The sequence below is a fragment of the Neolamprologus multifasciatus genome, chromosome 19 (assembly GCF_963576455.1).
Source record: "Neolamprologus multifasciatus chromosome 19, fNeoMul1.2, whole genome shotgun sequence".
Lineage (NCBI taxonomy): Eukaryota > Metazoa > Chordata > Actinopteri > Cichliformes > Cichlidae > Neolamprologus > Neolamprologus multifasciatus.
This window is the reverse complement of record NC_140457.1, coordinates 16,417,269-16,437,326: the sequence shown is the minus strand read 5'-3', so window position 1 is coordinate 16,437,326 and position 20,058 is coordinate 16,417,269. Positions and strand designations below refer to the sequence as shown.

Below are 20,058 nucleotides of genomic sequence, written 5' to 3'. Positions count from 1 at the left end.
AACTACACGTTTCCCCACTCATTTGTCAAGGTACCATTAAATCTAAAAGTCAAGTAATGAAATGAGACAATTATGAATGCTAAAGTCGATCCAAGCTGGAATAATATTTTACAAGGTGTTTAGGATCACAAAACATTCAAAGGCAACATTCAAGGGGAAATATGCAAGGCATCCTGTCTTGTCCTTTATCCTGTTTTGTTTCTATGGTAACACAACCTTCAACAAGTCCACGTTTCCCACCAACACAGCAGCCACAGATAAACCATCACAAGCTCTCTCTAAGGAAATTACTCAAAGCAGACTTGCACTACTTGACTGGAGCATATTTGATTTGCTGCTGTTCTCTTAAAGTCTGCTGTGTGCATTTTTCAAAGAATCAAGGTTAGGCTAAATGTTTGCTGTCTCTTTTAATTTGCACACTCGTGCGTTGCTCTCGGTACTAGTGTGTACTGAAACCATGAAAGCATCGGTTTATTTCAAATTAAACACTTGAAGGAAAGTGGAACAATGCCCGAAACTTTAAATCTTGTCATTGTTTACATTTCTGATGATGGAATTTAAAGAGATATGACTAATAGTCCCTGGAGAAGAGCAATATGAATGTTTTTAAGGAAGTTTAGAACACTGTGCTTTACCCAAATTAAACATTTGATAGCAAAAGTGGGGACATTTCATAGAGGACATTTCATAAAGTCAATTGTGGCTCCACAACCCAAAATCAGCGTGAAAGGAAGGGATCATAAATTCAGCCAGCAGGAGGGAGAAACTTAGCTAATGCTAACTACCTAGTTAAGATTATTTTTTTCAGGTACTAACATGATGTATTGTGACACTGAATGGTTTTTATGCATAGTAAATTATGGAATTGGGCAAAGACGTGAACATATGTCATTAAGATGTAAACATTTATTTAATGAGCTGCCCCGAGAATCCCTGGACCCCTTTTCTCCCTCTTCTGTACATATGTAAATATTCCACCTGGTGCTATAAATAAACCCTGTTCTGTCTGCACAGTTCTGACTCCTGCGCTTGAGTCCACCCTAGTCATCATGACACATAGTGTGTGAAAGTCTGTATTGGTCCAGATCTCCTCTGGCATTAACATCAGCTGCAGAACTGTGAAAGCTTCATGGCATGTTTCCACGGCCAACCTGCTCCTGTATGTGTAATGTGTATTTCACCCATGTAAGTAAACAAGTAATGTCACATACACGTAAGAAAACACTGAACTGTCCAAATCAACTGACTGTCGTGAAAAGAAGATAGAAAAATGTTTATGTTAAGTCTTAGCAGTTGAATCTGATTAAAATGTTCTTCCTGTCTTTACTCTGAGCCATCGCCTTTTTGCTCTTTCTTTCTATTTCTCATCTTATGGCACTGACAGCTGCAGCTGTTACAGCCTTTTTGATCAGTCTTTCTTTTCCAATGTTTTTGTTTTAACAGATAAAGGGAGCCAGAGGCAAAAACTAAAAGAAAGGACTGATCTGCATAATGAAAGAGAATTCAACTTAATTCGCGATGTCCACCATGGGGTTGAAGAACTGGCAGTTTTCATCCCAGTGGAGAGCAGCGCTCTCTTCTTTCGCTGAAGCAGTCGGAGAAATGACTCGGGACAGCAAGAACGTAAACTGTTGAACAAAACGTATCTCTTTCATTGCAAACAAAGATTGACAGTGTCAGTGTCTGTGTGAACGTAACACTGAGATGACAGCTGTGGCTTCAAACTGACCGCCCCTTTTAGAAGAGATAGCAAGTCACAAACACATGAAAGAAGGTACAATGCTTGGGTGGTATAACAGTGTTACTGTATGTGTTTTACTTAGCAATTCAGATGGTGATGCTTTTGGAAATGTAGATACTCGTCTTTCCATTAAACTGACAAGGAGATTCTGCAATAAAGTAGGAAACCTTGTTGCACTGTGCACCACATGCTGCCAGATATCAGTCTTTTCTTGTGTAACATGCAGGTTTGCTCAGTGAACTATGAAAAATCTAACTAGAATAACTGGTAATAAAAAAGAAAGAAAGAAAGAAAAGTGCCTCTGGTCTTGTGTGATAGTATTTTGCTGCAATAACCACTTTGCATTTAATCATTAGTTATTTTTAAACTCATTCTGCCTCCCCTCAACCCTAGCTGGTTACAGCAGATGGCCGCTCCCTACCTGAGTCTACTTCAGGTTTCTTCCTGTTAAAACGAGTTTTTCGTTCCCACTGTCACCGAATTCACAGTCAAGGGGGTCATGGGAATATTGGGATTTCTATTATATGGTCTTGCAATATAATGTGCCTTGAGGTGACTTTTTTGGTGACTTGGTGCTATGTAAATAAAATGGAATTTAATTGTTCTTCTTTTGTTTTAAGTACATACAGTATAATGTAGTAAGAGAATGGATGGATGGAATCAGCTGCATTCTTCCTTTGCATCAATAGTATCAAAAATATGAATATGGCCGTGCAGTCCTCCCATCGAGAGGTAACGTAGCTGGAATATATTTGACACTGACTACATACAACTACTGATGCTGTGTAGCATAGACTATGGCTAAATAAACCCAATATTTCTACACTATATATACACTAGCCAGTGTGCTAACCTTTACACATTTAATAGTCTGATTGTGTACATCCATAGCTACAATGGCTTCTACTATCATGACATGAATGGTCATAGAGGGCTTTAGCTAGAAGGGATGATCATAGACCCAAGTGTAGGACATGAAAATCATTCTGCTTTTGTCTTGTGTAGGATAGTGCATGTGTTTAACCTGAATCAAGTCCATTTAGACTGTTTTTGTTTTTATCCTTCATGTATGTGATGATGTTTTAAATGTTTTATAACCAGATATATTTCTTAATTCTTGCAATCTCTGTCATGCATTTGTCTGCAGCTCCAAAGTTCATCCATATCTTTTCCTCCGAAAGAGGATTCAAAATGTTTCTGGCAACCATTATTAGTGTCAGTATCTTTATTAATTAAAGGTGCATGTCGATCTCATATTGATTGTTTGATTTGGAATCTACTTTGGTGTTCGTAAAAGGAATGACAGACCCGACCACATATTTCACTGGTTTACACACTTTTTATTCCTGGTTGCTGCTCTTTGGTCCAATACTCAGCTGCAGCTTTTCAGCTGCCAGCCACACATACACAACAACAACAACAAAACTCCTCCAGTCCTGACACGTTTAATATGGGAGGCATGATGAGCCGATCGAGGTCAGGTGTGTCCGCCTCCCCTGCAGCCGCGTCACAAAACATGCCGTGCCATGGTGGCGTAAAGGGACAAAAAAAGCCCCCAAACCATGTTACTTTCCTGCAATCAAACTCATTTCTGGAGAAAATGTTTTGCATTGTCTTCACTGAAAATGACCATTTTGCTTCCACAAATTACAAACATTAATATTTCAATTTGTTTAAATTTAAGATTCCTTTCTTTTTAATGTCTTGACAATGTTGTTGTTGTTTTCTGTTTATATGGCACATGCTATCATCATTACTTAAAGGTCCAGTCTGTAATTTTTCATCATATTATCAAAATCACCTCCTGACTTTTGAATTTTGTATTCAGTATTATTATTATCACGTTGTTTGTTTGTTAAAGCTACATTTTTTAGATATAAAATCAACCAAAATATGTTATGTGAACTTTTCAGGCTGGCTGATAAAAACTGTAGAGTATAAAATCTCTGTAAAAGACAGATATCAGGCAGAAACACAAACGCAAAGGGTAAAGTCCAGGGAAAAGCTATCTGGAGAGCTCTCCAAAACCCACGGGAAAGGAAAAAAGGTCGACGCTGGCACAGCATGAGCCATAGCCTGCAGAATATGAGTTGAGACCAAGTGGAGATGGCACGAAACAACAAAGTGACTGCGGAGAATAGCTACAGGTGAAAAGAGTTAAAGGTCACCTTGAAGAAACCAGAAAGTTGAATCCCGGAGGATGATGTTGCAGAAGCAGGTGGTACATGTTGTTTTTTCAAAATCATCAAGCCAGTCATCTGCTGAAGCAAACTGAAGGCAGCGGGGTGCTACCACTATTCATGGTGTGAGAGCGCTGCATCATGCTAAGCATAAGTATGCCCCGATGCAATACTCTGGTTTACACATTATCGTTTTGCCATAACTACTGTCTGACTTTTAAGCTTTTTAGTAAAGGATCAACTAAAGACTTTTTAGTAAAACCTTCAGTTGATCCAAAATGCCGCAGTATAAATACTAACAGGGATTAGAAAGAGAGAGCATGTTTCACCCATATTAGTTTTTCTTGACTGACTTCCAGTTAAATTAAAAATTCAATTTGAAACCCTTCTCCTCTCATGCTAAATCTCAAATAATTAGGGCACACCATATATTAAAGACAGCTTATTATCCCATCACCTCTCTGACTGCAGGTTTGCTTGTGGTTCTTAGAGTTTACAAAAGTAGAATGGGACGTTTCAGGCCCCATTTCCAGTGGAACCAGCTCCCAGTTTGGATTTAGGAGACAGTGTTATGGCCCGTCTAGGCGCGGCCAGACCACAACATAAAGGGTGATCCATCCCCGTCCAACCCCAAGCAGCACGTCACACACTTAATATTTTGTGACAGTGATTTATTTACAATAAGTGCAGTTAAACCAAGGAAGGGAGCATATCGTAACTTCAGGGTGAACCCAAGGCCAAAACAACAAACAAAAGGTAACCTATCTCAGGAATAAACAACTTACCTACTCAAAAGAACTAAACCAAACGATAATCACTTTCCTCCCTGCCTAACAAAAACAGGAGAAAAGTGATCAAACAAAAAGGCGGTCCACCCCTACATGCTCTTACATTAAGTAACATAGCAACATAGTGACACAGTGACGGTCTGCCGATTGGATTGGGCCGAGGATGAATGAAGTGGCAGCCCCGGCGGTCTCTTCTTATCCGCTGCCTCCCGGTCCTCAGCCAATCGGTGCGAGCCATCCACCCTGGATGCACCAATCCCGGAGGAGCACCTGGACACTCAAATTTACACATTTACACAGTCGTAACAACAGACTCACTAATTTTAAGATTATACATAAAACTTTCCTTTTTGATAGAACTTATAGTTAGGGCTGGATGAGGGTATAAAAGTGAAACATGAAGTTGTAACCACTTTGCATTTAATCATTAGTTATTATTAAACTCTGTCTATTATACGAGTTAACTGGACACTTTTTTTTTTACAACATTAAGAAGAGAATTCAGGTTTTGATTTGAGGCACTCAACCTGCTGTGAAAGGGGAAATTGTGAGCTGTTGGTTGCACTTACAGGATCACAAAACTAATTCTGAGTCATTCCAAATGAAATGAATTACCCACTTAATCAACCTGCTGAACAATCACAGTTCCCTTTCAAGGTGAAAGCAAGTAAACAGACCAGCATATGAGTCCCAGCTTGTGCGACATAATCAATACACATTTGTGTGCTATCAGTGGAGATCGTGCACCTGTGATAAAGCACAATGATTACAGTCAACCAAGCCATTTCTACCTACCGATTCACTTTTGTCCTTTCAAGCAATCTTCTTCTATTATAACAAGCGGCCCATTTCTCTCTCCCGTCATTCTGTTCCCTCTCCTGGAAAAATAAACAAGCTTTTTGTTGATCAGCCCCCTAATTAGCCTCTTTTTCCAGGACAGTTTTCTTACAAAAAACCTGGTGTTATGGTAACTCTCACTTCACTGACTATGCTGCATAGCTCTCCGTATAATAGGTTCAGTGGCTGTAGCAAATAATTAAATAATTTACATCAGGGGGATCTCACTAAGAGCTGTCTAATGAAGAGTCTGGAAAAGGGCGCAGAGAAGAGTGAGGCTAAGTTTTAAGTCGATAAACAGGAAGAGATTACTGGGAAGTTTAAAATGGAGAAAAAAATCACCCCTTAAACTCCCGATAATTTGTCATTACAAGACTAAAGCTACTCCACTTATTATCTTTCTTTGGGAGGAGAGGACAGATTGTGCTTTCTCATGCACATTCATCCACCCAAGCACCCAGGCACAAAAAGCAGACCCTTTTTCCCCTTATGTTGTTGCATTGCTGTTGGTGAGACAGGAAATGAAGGGAGCCGTATCATCGTGTAATAAAACTGCGATGATGAAGAAGCTCTGACCATGGACAGAGAGGGAGGGAGATGGAAACGCAATGATTCAGAGAACAGAACACTCTCACAACCTAATCAATACACGCCAGCATGCCGCATCAACAACCAGAATAGAAAACAATCCTACTCCGTTTGTAGCCCACACATGCATTTATTACTCATGTCAATCTGCACTTTCTTCTCCAATCAGTCAGGATAAAACGCTGTGCTCACTGTATTTGCCAAAAAAAAAGGCAGGTGTCAAGAGAGGGGAACTGTATCCTCGCTCTGGTTTAAGTAGGAGTTTATAAGGTTTTCAGAGACGGGGAATGAAAATAATAAAACAAGAAGCCTAATCTCCCAGAGGTTGGCCTAATTAATTTTTACTACAAGTTTACACTTACTAATTGGTGTTTGGGTTGTCAGGGTCACATAAATATTGCTGAATTTTCTACACACAACACTCACGGATGAAAGAGTCTGTCCTCGGTTCAAATTTTATATTGATCTTCTTATTAACACCTGCTTTGGGGCAAATACATTTTACCAGGCATGAACGTTACAAAGTTCAAAGGGATGCACCACTGCCATCCTATGGACAAAAACGCCTGTTACAACAACGTAGCAAGTTAAATGGGTATAAAAACAAGGGGTTAATCAACCAAGGACAGCTAGTTAATTAAACAGTTATATGCAAAAAGAATTAGTTGATTCCATTCATACAATTACTGAAGATAGCTCAGGTAAGGAGGAGGGAAAGTTGTATCAAGCATGATTAAATAGACACAGTTTCATTCACGATATTTTCTGTTGGCTGAAAAACTTGAATTGGTGTTTTTATATATTTATAGATGTGACGATTTGTCTTTGGTACCCTTTTAAAGCTAAAGTTTAAAAAAATACTTGAAATTTGCAACGAGGCTGTGGAATTTTAATAATAATTGTAAAAGTTATTTATTTTTGACATTTTGTTATTACTCAGTTGGCTTATTGATTCAGAAGCTCAGTTACAATAAAACATAGTGTTCAAACTTTGCATTCATGATTTAATTGTAAAAATATGGAAATATATATACAAGTTTGTTGTTTTTTTTTAAACAAAACAAAACTAAAGTACTATTTAGCAAAATCCAATTAGTATTTTCTTTCATTTAAATGTGTCACACCTTAGGTCCTGAGGATTTGTAGGAATGATGTTGCATTGTGGGCATAAACTGAAGAAACAAGTGCGCTTAATTTTTTATTTTTTATTTTTTGTTATATGCTGTTTTCCAAAGCAAGCGATTGTACTGACTTAAAGAGCTTGTCGGCCAATATTTATAGTTTATAGCCAATAATCTGATCTGAACTCGTCACACACACGCACATACACACAGAGCTACCTCCGGTTTTCCATGTACAGCCCTGCCCTCTTGTGGTGGTGGTCCACTTTTACAAGCGACACCGGAGACACATCACTCGTTTAGGGCTGGAAAGTGCAGCTATGACCAGAGTAAGTTGGGTGTTGACAGCGGACATAGACCGTATTTGTTTGAGTTGTTAACTACATCTCTACAAAGGGTGAGTAGTGCTGGATGTAGGATGACTGCTTGCGGCTCCGACTTAGTCACATGGTGTTTGAATGGTCAGTCGTGGAAGCCTCATTATTAGTGTATAAGAGCAGACGTGTTTTAACCAGGAGCCTGCTGTCAGTGTGTGGCCACACTTTCACTGCTGACACTGGGGATTCCCATGTCAGTATGCCTCACAAGAGCAAAAAAGAAAAGGTAAAGTGGACTTGGATAGGATTGCTGAATATTTGTATTCATGTATCTGTTTATTTCTTTCTTCTTTTTTATTAATTCCCTTGCTCACTCTTTAGGACTCCTCCAAATCTGGAAGATCCAAGAAATCTGGGAGTAAAAATGGGCCTGCAGGCGACCAAGACGTAAGTATTTTTAAACTTCTCACTGTCCAGCGAGGATCTGCATTGAACCATAAGTACTAAATTTAAGGTTACTGAGCATTTGTTACTACATGGATCTAATGTCTGTAGGCCAAAACTTTTATTTTCTCTGATACTTTTACTTATTGTTTATTTATGCAATTCTTTGTACTAATTGTGTTCAAATGCTTTACCAGCATTAATAGGTGACAAAGAGGAGGTTTTCTGTTGATTTATGAGTTTTCAGACATCATGCATATCATGAGCACATATTATAACGCTACCTTGACTACAACTGCTTTTACTGCTTTCTGTGAGCGTTGCATTTGTGTTCTTCAAGTATAATGGCTTTCTGTCCTCGTGAAATTCAGGCAAACCTACTCATGTGACCTGTGGCATGATCTTATGACTTTATTTTCTTTGGAAAATGCTTGCATTCAATCCCTATTTTTACCCCCACTGTACCCTGTTTGACTTCTGCATGTAATACCAGCCATTGTCGTGGCTATTTTTGTCCTTGTCATTTGTACATCGGTGATGTTGAGTGGAGTTCGGAAAAGATCTGATTGATTGACTCCTGGACCTGCTGTGTGTTCCCATTGACAGCTGTATCCTTTCCATCTATGTTCAATTATTCTATCCACTGAGGTCCATCACAATCTCTGTCAGCAGATGCAGTACAGCACACCGCCGGCTGTGATCAGGTTGCTTAATTGAGAATCGCCCGATCTGATTCAGAAAGGAACTTGAGCCTTAACTGCAACACCCTCGCCCCTTCTACTCCCACTCCCCCTCCCTTGGACTCTGCAGTGACACTTGAGAAAAATAATTCCTGTGCCATTTCCTTCGGGGCAGGAACTACCTTGCCCTACCTTGCTCTAGTAACAAGAGCCCTTCCTCTATGACTCTTGTTTCTGCAGGGCTCCAATAAGAAAGTGCCTCCTGCAACTCAGCTGATGAGGGTAAAGCAGCCAGGGTCACAATCGGCCGTCAAGAAGGAGAAGAGGTTCAGCACTTCCTTTTTCCCTCTCAGTGCTAACAGAGAACTACAGAAGCTACCCGAGCTAGCCGGTATGCCTCCTTCAGTATACAGTATCCCAAAAAGGAGCTGTCTTTCTTTTCTTCCTGTCTTCTACATATGCAGCTCAACTACAGTTCGCTTATATGCAGAGATAAGCTACACTTCTTCTGGAAAGCACAAGCTGACCTTTATCTTAGATTGCACGTTTGGCCATTATGGATGAAGGGAATCATATTAACAATTCATAGCCTTGGTGGATCCTCATAACCATCTTTTTAACCTTGAGGTCTCACTACATAATTTATATCTGAGCAGACTGCCCATCAGCTTTATCTGTAATGCAAATGATGTGCAATCAGCTGTATCTGCAATCGTACCTGGAAGAAACAGATATTACCCACCGTGGAGGGCTCATGTAAGATAACACTGAACGAATGGACTGAAAGAATCTTTGAATCTGGGCCACTGGATAACAATAAAAAAAAAGAAAACTCCAAATCAAACATTTAACGTAAGCTTGAGCATGGCCCGTAATGTTAATCGTGTCAGATAAACAATGTTGCATAAGCTAATGTTATAACACAGCCCGGCCAAGCCATGTGGATAACTGCGATGGGAGACTTGTACTTGTTTCAGTGTCAGTTTAGTATTAATATTAAACAAACCAGCAAACAGACACCTGTAATTATAGCAAGCATGTTCCACTGTCAGTTTGCCAATTTACAGCATTGACTGATTCAGTTGGTACATACTGCACGGATGCTGACTCTGAATTAGGTTGAGGTTTGAACATTTGCATCAATCTTTCATGGCTTCTTTCTTTACACCCCACATTACAGACAGGATTTGGCCTAAGTGGTTTCCTGTAAACTATACCCAGCTATGCTTTGTTCTCATACCTGGATGAGGTGGGTGACACTACAAAGGAACAATAGAGGCGTGCAGCACAGACAGATTGTGAGGTGGAGTGAGACACGCACACGGTTGGCAGAGTGTGGCAGTTTGTCTAATGATAATTTGAAAAGTAATAATTAGCTTGGTGTTTCTGTTACTGAATGTTCTCTTGAACCCTGCAGTGAGGTGATCTGATGGCTGCAAATCAATAAAGCTGTCTGATGACTGTGAAAATTACATAAGTCATATTGATGGCACTGAATACACGTTGGACATGTATTGGGAGTTTTTTAATAATAATAATAATAATAATAGAAGAAGAAGAATACATTTAATGGGATTATACAACAGCAAACCTGAAATATACCATGACAGAGCATAGCTTAGCAGTTAGTTAAAAGTAGTATTTAAAGCTGTATCATAAATAAATTAAATAAAACAAAGAGAATATGGCTATGGCTTCAATCAAAGTGAATAAACTTGTTTAAAAAGTTTGAAGAGCAGTCTTAAATTATATCAAAGAGTCCAGCGCATGAATGTGAGGAGGTAGAGTTCCACATGTAGCTTAAAGAAATGGCCCACGTTTCTGAGATTTAATGAGAGTTCTTGCAAATAAACCTGCTCATGAAAACCAGATCAGTGACATATGCAGGGCAGAGACTATGAAGAACCTTAAATGTTAACGTGAATATTAATGGAAATGCTAAAAGATATATGTACATGTTACACCTTGACTTACATGAACTTGATTGTGATTATTATTGTTCACATTTTCATTGCAGATTTTTTAAACCAAGTTATTAAGCAATGAATGAAAAAAATAAATGAGTACCACCCACACACTTTATTAGTTACGTACTTGCTCTGAGCAGGAGCTCACTGTGAAGGTCTTTCATTAGGACAATGTGCAGGAGCTTAGCCGAAGTTAGGTTGTTATTCTTCACTCTTACTGGAAAGTATTTAAATGTTTTCTTCTATATTACTATATTATGAGATATGCCCCAAGACTACACTGAATCCCAATAAATTCACACAGTAATCAAACACATAAAAACAGACAGCTACAAACTACAGACAAAACTACTTTTGCCTGTATGTATTTTGTTCATGTGTGTATGCTTTTGCGAGTAATGAAAAGTAAAACATGTTACAAGTCTACAAAGGTCATGCATGTGTTAGATCTGCTGCATGAAAGTTTTTTATCTGTTTCTTTCATACATGGAGTGCGACCGTGGTCTCATTTGGTGAGATGGACAAAATCTTGTCAGTAGGACAACGTTGCATGTTTAATGAAGGCGAGTAAACAGCAAGTTGCTCCAGGTGTTAGTAAAACATTTAGTAGTAGCTTTGTGTTTCAGAAGCCTCTTGCACAGATGGCCCAGTCTGTGCTGCCACCTTTTGACTGAAAATGGAAGAGCTGTTATTTTGGGAGCTGTAATGTTGAGATTTTTCATTGAATTCTAGCATAATCTCAAGTCTTACTGTCCTATGGTTGACTGTATATTGAGAATAAGACAAGTAGCATTATTCAAATAGATTTCTTTTTCAACAAAACTAATTACTTTTAGTATGACTTCACTGGACTTGTGACTCTAAAAAGGTGTAAATAGTATATCTGTTGAGTAAAAGACAATTTTTGTATGTATGGCACCAAGTGCAACAATGTGGCTTACTGTTGTGTTTTTAACACTTTTGTACAACGGTGGAGGCCGTAGGGGGGAGGCATAATGTATAATTGACCACTCAGACATGTTAATAGGATAAATTGTGCTGTTGGTTTTGAGTGGGAGTTTTAACAGTGAACTAATATGCTAGATGTCAGAAACCAGAAGTGTTTCTCATAGAGTAACAGTGGTATTTGAAGCTTTTGAATATGTCCAATTTGTAAGAAGTAAGTGGCAGCTTTCAGTAAATACTGGTTCCCGTTGTCATGGCTGTGGAATGTAATGGCACCTCTTGGAGAGGCTTTGGCCCCTGAGAGAGAGAACAACAAGAATAAAAATTGCAATACACTTGGCCTGCCTCTCCTCTGCCTTTGCTTTAATTGCTTAATATGTTCCTCTGTGTCACTGGGTGCTTCTTTTCAATGAGTTTTAATTCACACTGTAATGAGGTGCAGATAACTCAAAGCAAACTTACGGTTGTACCTGCTAATGCAGAAATTACTTGCCAAGAGAAATTTTTACCAATTAAAATAATGAAGACATTTATTTTTCAGTTATAAGTGAAGCAATATACAGTGTTGTGCAAAGGTCTTGAGGCATATATTTTGCTAGGAAAATGAGAAAAAGGTGTCGCAATTGATTGAAATATGTGCAACCATACATGGAATTTCAGTACACAAGGCAAATACAGAGTTTGTACAATTCTAATAAGCTTGAAAGTGAATATTTGGTGTGACCACCTTTATTCTTCAATGCAGCCTGAACTCTCTTAGGCAGCTTTCTTGTCGTTTCTTAAAGTAGTCTTCAGGAATTGTTCTGCAGGCTTCTTGAAGGACGTTCAAAGCTCTTCTTTGAATGTTGGCTGCCTTTAGTTCTGTTCTCTGCCAAGATGATCCCACACTGCTTCATTAATGTTAAGGTTTAGGCTCTGAGGAGGACAGTTCATGACTGATAATGTACCATTGTGTGCTTTTACTGCACTGAGAGTGTGTTTGTCAGATTAAGAAATTAGACTGTTGCCACTCAGACGCTTCCAACATCACTGGCTGGCATGCAGCCCCAAACCATGACAGAGCCTGAATGCATACTAACAATAATTTGAACCAAAAATGTCAAATTTCATCACTGCATCAGACCTGTCGCCACTCATTTTGAGTCCAGTTCTTGTGTAATTTGGTGTACCTCTGCCTTTTCTCCTTGTTCTTTTCCTTAAGAATGGCTTATTGACAGCCATCCTTCCACTAAGACCATTTCTGATCAAGCTTTAGGGAACAGTAAATGGATCAACTAAAGAACCAGATGCATTTATCCCATCTTGTGTTAGGCCTTTGCTTCATCTACTGTAGACAGTTTTTAAGCCATTTTGCTTCTGTGATCCATTTATTCAGTTTCCTCTAATTTTTTAAGGACACATTACACAGCCTTGCGAGATATGCCAAAGCAGGGTGTTTTGCTAAGTTGTCTGTTATGTGTGGGCACAACTCTTTTTCATCCCTTGTGTTAGGGGCCTTTTTTATGCTTGAATGATTCATAGGTCAGTGCTACGTGGCTTAGTGAAAAAACATGACCATTCCTTTGAAAATGGTCCTTTGAAAAAACTTTGAAAGACCTTCAAAATGCCCAAAGAACTATTTTTCATGACCACTGTAAAAGTAACAAAGTCTCTCTCATTGGAAGCAAAATATACATGTCTTTTAAATAAAACATTTTTTGTGCAACAAATTTCCTTTAGAGTAAATCCATTTTCTTCTATGTTTGCTTAATTGTGATTTGTAAATTATTTGAACGTGTCCAACATTCATTAAGTGGCATCAGGATGGGACGGACACTGACTAATAAGGGATTCAGGATAGCTGGAACATACTGTACATCTTGGCTTTTTTGTTGGACTCTTCATTAAATTCCAATTAATTGTCTGACTGTGTCCATTGTTGCAACACAGCACGGTCCCTTTGTTTTTAAATGACTGTGAAAATGGCTTTGTGAAGCCCTTTCTGTTATGAAAAGCCTAGTCTGTCTTGTGGTGTGAATGTGGTTTCACTGTGTCCTCTGATAAATCACATGAAAAGCAGGACAGCCTCTTCATTATGTAAAGATGAAATGCAGATTAATCATTCAGTGTCTGCAAGAATTACTTGTGCTGGAGTAAACATTTCCAAAGTAATTATTCACAAACAAAAACATTTGTCACATTATTAACAGTAACTGAAGAAATAAGCATAGACGACTACTACATTTTACAGATTAATGTAGAACATGGCATACTCAGATATGTAGTATTTATCTCATATTTCTAACTTCAACATTTGTCTGATCAGGTAAATTGTGAGACAGGAAACCGCTGCTGTTTGGAGTTTCTATTCTGTGTCTCTATGCATTTAATTTTCTGTGTTCTCGCTTTCATTTCCTGCTTACAGCTAATTGTACTAAGAACGCCGGCATCACTCACAACTAGGGATGGGTACCGGTATCCGGTGCCATGATGGCACCGGTTCTGACATAAACGGTAGTAACCAGACCGAAAAGCAGCGCACATGTCGGTGCTTTATTTCGGTGCTTTTTTTTCCTGAGATGTGATACACTTTGAATTCTAGCCAATCATTTTACATAGTAGGATAGTAGGCGGGTCCAGGTACGTACGTTCTTTTAGAGCAGAGCTACAGATTAAAAATGCCCAAGGCGAAGCGGTCAAAAGTCTTGCTGTACTTCACAGCAAAAGATGCAAACTCAGCAGCCTGCAACAAGTGCTTTAAGGTGATACTGTGGAAAGGAGGTAACACCTGAAATCCGATGAAACACCTGGCGACGCATAGCGTTTTTTTTAAAAGCCGAAAAATGCGCCGTATTTGATAGCTTGCTGCGAGACCTCACACCGAGCGCATCTACTGCAGGTGTGGTGCCTGTTATCGGACGAAGAGTTAGCAACATTCCCCAAAAACCCAAAGAGTAGAGTCCTGGCCCCTATCCTGCAAGTGTAGCAGAAATGATGAGGATGATGATGGCAGCAGCAGCCGTTCTTCTCTGCGTGAGTAGCTTAATGTTGTTCGTGTATAATTTACGTTGAGTAGGCTAACCGCTTATTACATTAATGCATGTAAGGTGAACTAGCAAACATCATCATAGTTACATGCGGCTGTCTTCTTGTTTGATGGCAGATACTCCCTTCACCCTGGCCAAAAAGGCTAAAATGACCAAAGAAAAAGTGGAAAACAGTTAAACATGAGAGGTTTTTGGACAAAGTTTTTGTTTTTTCCATTGTTTAAGCATTGCTTCCAGCCAAGAGTGATACCATATATGCCCTATAGCTGCAGAAAAGGCTAACATTGTTATCTTTTTACAAAAAAAAACAGCTGAACATGAGAGGTTTTTGGACCAATTTTGTGTTCTCCATTCTTTAAGCACCGGTTCGAGCACCGTTTAAGCACCGGCACCGTTTCAAAAGTACCGGTTTGGCACCAGTATCAGATAAAACCTAAACGATACCCATCCCTACTCACAACATAATGCAGTATGTCCTGCCATTGCTCAGAACAGTGTGCGATTCATAAGGCACTTTCACAAAGTATGCCAGGCACCAACTAAATTTTATTGTAGCTTTATTTTATTTATATTTATTTGATTTCACATTGTTTTACATGCTATAAATGGGTCTTTCATCTTGTGTGCAGTGCCTCCACTGGCTCTCTGTGGCTCTTCTTGCTGGAGACCACTGTTGTTTCAACCCTGAGCCGTCCAGGTCTCAGTTCTCATGTGGTTTCCGCTTGTCTGTGTTGCTCATTGAATCCAGAGACTTTAGCCCCCATCTGACCCTCTTCTCCAGCTCCCTTTGATAAAGAACCAAGGAGAAATGACAGGAGGAAACAATGAAAGACTTTGAAGATTGAGCCAGGGCCTCTCTCTCTCTCTCAGAGTAAGTTATTTCCAGCTGCTTATCCTAAGTCAGATTATGCCGAACCCGCTGCTAACGGCTGAACTGTAGAAAAGATTCAAGTTAATCTGATCTAAGATCTGTAGCAGGGCCTGCCTTGCAGAGCGTCACAGGAGACCAGTGAGTGGAAAGGAGGAGCAAAACCAAAAAACCAAAAAATAAAAAATCCGACGTATGACCCACCTCCTATGCAAGATCTCATCCAATCATCTCCCTTCTCTCGAAGCAGTCCTCGTCTCGATTGAGCCAGAGCAACATGGGCTCAGCCAATCAGCTGGCTCCTTCGCTGTTTACGTCACTACCTAGCCAGTTCCCTCCAGCGGCACAGAGCTTCATTTTCTGATCTGCTTTTGTGCTAAAATGGAGGCTGGCCTCTCGCCCTGAGTGGAATCGCCTTCCTGGTTGAGGTTTAGATGTTGACATGCAATAAATCTGGAGACAGGATGGTTGTGGATGCACCAAATTCCAATGGGCCGTTTCAGCCGGTGGCTCTTGTGCACTTCAGAGGTATGGAAGGACAAATTATTCTTCCTGTATTGTCCTATGGAAATTAAGAAGAGCGAGAGAGAGATGTGTGTTGCTGCGCTCCTGTTCCCCTTCACTGGCCTGGCTAGTCAGCCGTTTAGTGTACGCTTATTGCGTCTTAGTTTTAGAAAGCGAGCGGTTTTATCGGAGAAGCAGTCGTTGCTTTTTAATGTTTCGGTGGTTAGCCGTGAGATCCGGGAGCTACATAAAAAATCTGGTTTTAGTAGCTAGCTGCCCATCCCCCCGCCAAGCTAGTGATGTCAAAGGAAGTGAGGTCATAGCCTAGGGAAGGGTCTCTTCTTTAGTTTTTCTTGTGTTTGGATGTAATTGTGTATTTCTGGGTTTGTTGTGCACCTGGTAATCGCTGTCCGCAAGGAAGAGATAAGTGGAAGTCAGCTATTGTATGATGGCTTCACCTTCTCGGTGACTCTTAACTGGCCTAGTGTATTTTGTCATCTTATAGTGAGTGGGCTATAGGCAGCCACTGCTCTGCAGCAGGCTGCAACCCCTTTCTCCAGCTCCCCCACCCTTTTCCCTTGTTACCGGCTTGCCAGTGGCATGCTTAAAGGCAACCTTTTGCTCAAAACAAGAAATTCAAAACAGAAGGCATCTCATGGGTGCACGTCTTGTAAGCAAAACACTGTGACCCAGCCATTTTTGTCAGAGCATAGCAGCAGTATTTTAGGATTACAACATCGGACTCTGCCTCTTAATGCCTGTACAATGTACTCAGTCATGTCTGAAAGGGCCAGCCTGTTACCACTGTACTCCGGGTGCAGCCCAGCGTTAGATGAAGCCTTAGGCAATTATTGATTACTCTCTATTGAGCCACAGAGGCAAATGCCTTGAATGACAACAGTGTTGTGGTACAATCGGGCTCTCTTTCTCATTCTGTTTCTTCTCTTTGTGAGTCAATCGTTCCAGCCGTGTTCAGATCAAACATCTCTTATCCCAGCATTTGCAAATTTAATCCCGATCCAGCTGAAACTGATTGCCATTCATGCTTGGCATATGAATGAATCAGGCTAATTGCTGTGTTTCAATTCAGTTCTTCCTCTTGCATTTTTTTGTGAGATACTTATTCTGTTACTAAACAAAAAACGTATTTACACTTGTATAGGTGTGTAAATGCATATGGCAACTCATCTCGGGGATAGACTTGAAGACTTGCATCTATGTTTGCTTAGTCTTAGAAGATTAACTGAGCCTTCCACGTACTACACTGCAAGTATTGTTAGCGGAGCAAAAGCATTCACACTATACTCGTTTGACACAGTTAGCTGAACAGTGGTAAATTAGGCACTCCAGGGCTTGCAAAATTTCAAAATCCCTGGTAGCCCTTCGGGCAGGGACTCTTCGGTTTTTGGTAGCCCAAAATAAATTTAAGTAGCCCGAATAAAAAAGAGAGCAATTTTTTGATTGATGTTTTGTTTTGTTTTCATTAATCAAAAAAAATCATTGAAACACAAATTACAACATTGTATAAAAATTACAATCATCAACTCAAATACTTGGTTCTAATTGAACAGAAATTTCTATGAACTTGTAAGAACTGTGTAGGACATGAATCAGTCTGTGTCAGATCCTGAATTTGAAATGTCCACTGAAGTCACGGGTAAGAGGAAAGTGGAACCAAGATCTAGGCCATTTGCTTTTTGAAGTTTGCAAAGACTGCTAAATTGTGCCAGTGGTAGTTCACTCTTTGCAACATAGTACGCTGTTCTAAACAGATTTTTTTCAGGTTTATTTTTAGTATGTTATTTGCAATTGGTGTTTGTTCTGGGAAAGATATTGCAGACTGAGCAATAATGCATTTCTTGCATTTCTCATGGGTTCTAATGGGGGCCTTTCTTAAAATTACTGGTCCCAGTAACAAAGGCGCTTGTCGACTCAGAAATCGAGGGAAAACCAACAACACACCCGGCAGAACATTATGTTATTTACACGGGTGCACTTAAGTGGTCCGCGTTTGCGCATTCGCTGTCAAAATAAAAGACGCGCACCAGATAAGAAGTTGCAACGCGCACACCAAAGTAATTGCTTAAAGGAGCTTGCTTCTTCGACATCTTTAAGAGTTTTAAACAAATGTCTGTCCTCCTCCAGAAAATCTTATGTACGCAAACACGCGTTGCAACTTCTTATCTTGTGCGCTCTTATTTATTTTGACAGCAAATGCGCACCTGCTTATGTGCCACTTATGTGCACCCCTGGTTATTTAGCTTGTCATATTGCAGCCACAGAAATTCCTTTGTCCATGAAACCATAAAGCTGCACTTTATTTTTGCCTTATAGTCTGATTTGTCATAACTTTTCCGTTTTGTGGTAAGCTTTTCTTTGGCTGTCACTTCTTCACCCTGACGTGTCATATTTGGCTCAGCAGAACTAAAATATATATCCTGCTGCTTTTACACACGCACTCACATAACGCTCAGCGATTCTCTGCGCGATCAACTTCTCACATGTTTAAGCTTGCTGCGGGAGATTTCACTTGTCATGTTTGCATAGTAAGCTAACGATTGATAAGCAAATTATCGTCACTCACCAAACAGTGCTGTCGCTCTCTATACACAGTTTGCGCGATTGCAAAGTGAAAGCAAAAAACAAGCCCACAAATTCAGGCTCACAGATGCCAATGCCATAATTACCCAGCTACATTTCCGAAAGAATGCAAAAGAATTGACATATATTTTTCCTTTCTATGACAGCCCGACGGGCAGGGCAGAGATAGATTTTGGTAGCCCGACTGGAAAAAGCGCTAGCCCCGGGACGTCGGGCTAGCGATTTTGCGAGCCCTGCACTCCACCAGTACTTTGACAGAAATCTGGGTTTATGTGCTTAGTTTGTGAAAAATAAGCCCAAAGTAAACAAATGAAATGTGTGATGATACATTTTGTCTCCCAAATATTCTGAAAACATGAACATGGTCCTCGATCCAAAGCTAAGTTTATATGTGAAACTTTATTTGCCTCCTTGTCTGTTTCGTCAGAGATTATTTAAACAGCAAGCAGTGAGACGCACTCCTCGCCATTATTAGTCACAGTGGAAGCTCCAGCTATAAATGTGTCTCAAGGGTGTCAATGATGCATATCTTTTAACTGTTACCAAACAATAAAAGGGACCTTCATCCGGGTGCTGCACTTGACAGCATCTATATCATGGATGTATTTTTAGGTGTTGCCTACAACCCATTCAAATCTGTTGAAATGGTAGAAAGTGGCCAAACTGGCTCCTCCTACACTGTCAAACCTATGACACAGTTTCTTTCTGTGGTGCTATAAATAGTAATTGGTGAGTGTTTACATTGATCATATCGTACCGTCAATAAGGCAGGTTGCCAAACCCGTCCCGGCTTCAGACTAGCAGCTGTTCATTTGACCCATTTACAGAGGAAACCGTATTGACTATGGTTCCAATGTGACTCCCACTTATTTATTATCTTGGATTGAATAGAGGGGTGTTAAGATAAATCTTTCTCTGTTCTCCACAAGACATGATGCTTGGGCTTGTGTGTTCATGCACATGCTTCTTCCCACCTAAGGCTTCTATGAGTTATATTAATAGAAGTCACACTATGGTTAACATCATTTTTGAGACCACAACACTGGGCCTTTTTATGTGTTACACAACAACGTGGTTTGTACATTAGGAGTGCACAGAAACTTTACAGTATAGACAGACAGACAGGCTTGTGTAATAGGAGTGCCACAAGCCTGGCAACTCATCCCAGGACAGCTTTGTGTCCTGCAGGTCCAATTACCAAATATGTTACAACGCAGTTCTTATAGGCTATAGATAGAAATGGTTCACTTAAGGACTTTGGTGCTTAAAAAGATAATAAATGTTAATTTAAGCCTTCTTACAGTTCCACTTATCTCAGATTGGGAGTTTAAAATGCTGCTCCTCAAGTTTAGTCTACAGGCCTTTTTCTAAAAAAAAAAACAAACGCTGTGTCAACTTTGGAAAATGGTTCTCACCTGCTTTTGACGGGGTAATGAAAAAAGATGTATATC

General features: G+C 39.9%; 1 protein-coding gene and 1 long non-coding RNA gene across 3 annotated transcripts in view; one reads left to right on the top strand and one right to left on the bottom strand.

Annotated features, from left to right (window-relative positions):
- Positions 1–7,816: 7,816 nt before the first annotated feature.
- The window catches only part of ppp2r5ca (protein phosphatase 2, regulatory subunit B', gamma a), a 26,429-nt gene continuing 14,187 nt past the window's right edge, over positions 7,817–20,058 (top strand). The window contains exons 1-3 of one of the 2 annotated variants that reach the window (XM_085142616.1): positions 7,817–7,858; positions 7,954–8,019; positions 8,937–9,087. In XM_085142616.1, the coding sequence (XP_084998742.1) occupies positions 7,832–7,858; positions 7,954–8,019; positions 8,937–9,087 (244 nt within the window). In that variant the 5' untranslated portion in view covers positions 7,817–7,831. Of the gene's footprint in view, positions 7,859–7,953; positions 8,020–8,936; positions 9,088–15,888; positions 16,031–20,058 lie in introns of those variants that run through there. The other variant, XM_085142617.1, reaches the window with a different exon arrangement.
- Positions 14,854–15,836, bottom strand: LOC146496298 (uncharacterized). The gene is made up of 2 exons (XR_014871070.1): positions 15,707–15,836; positions 14,854–15,419 (listed from the first exon to the last, which is right to left on the bottom strand). It is a non-coding gene; the product is annotated as an uncharacterized LOC146496298 (long non-coding RNA).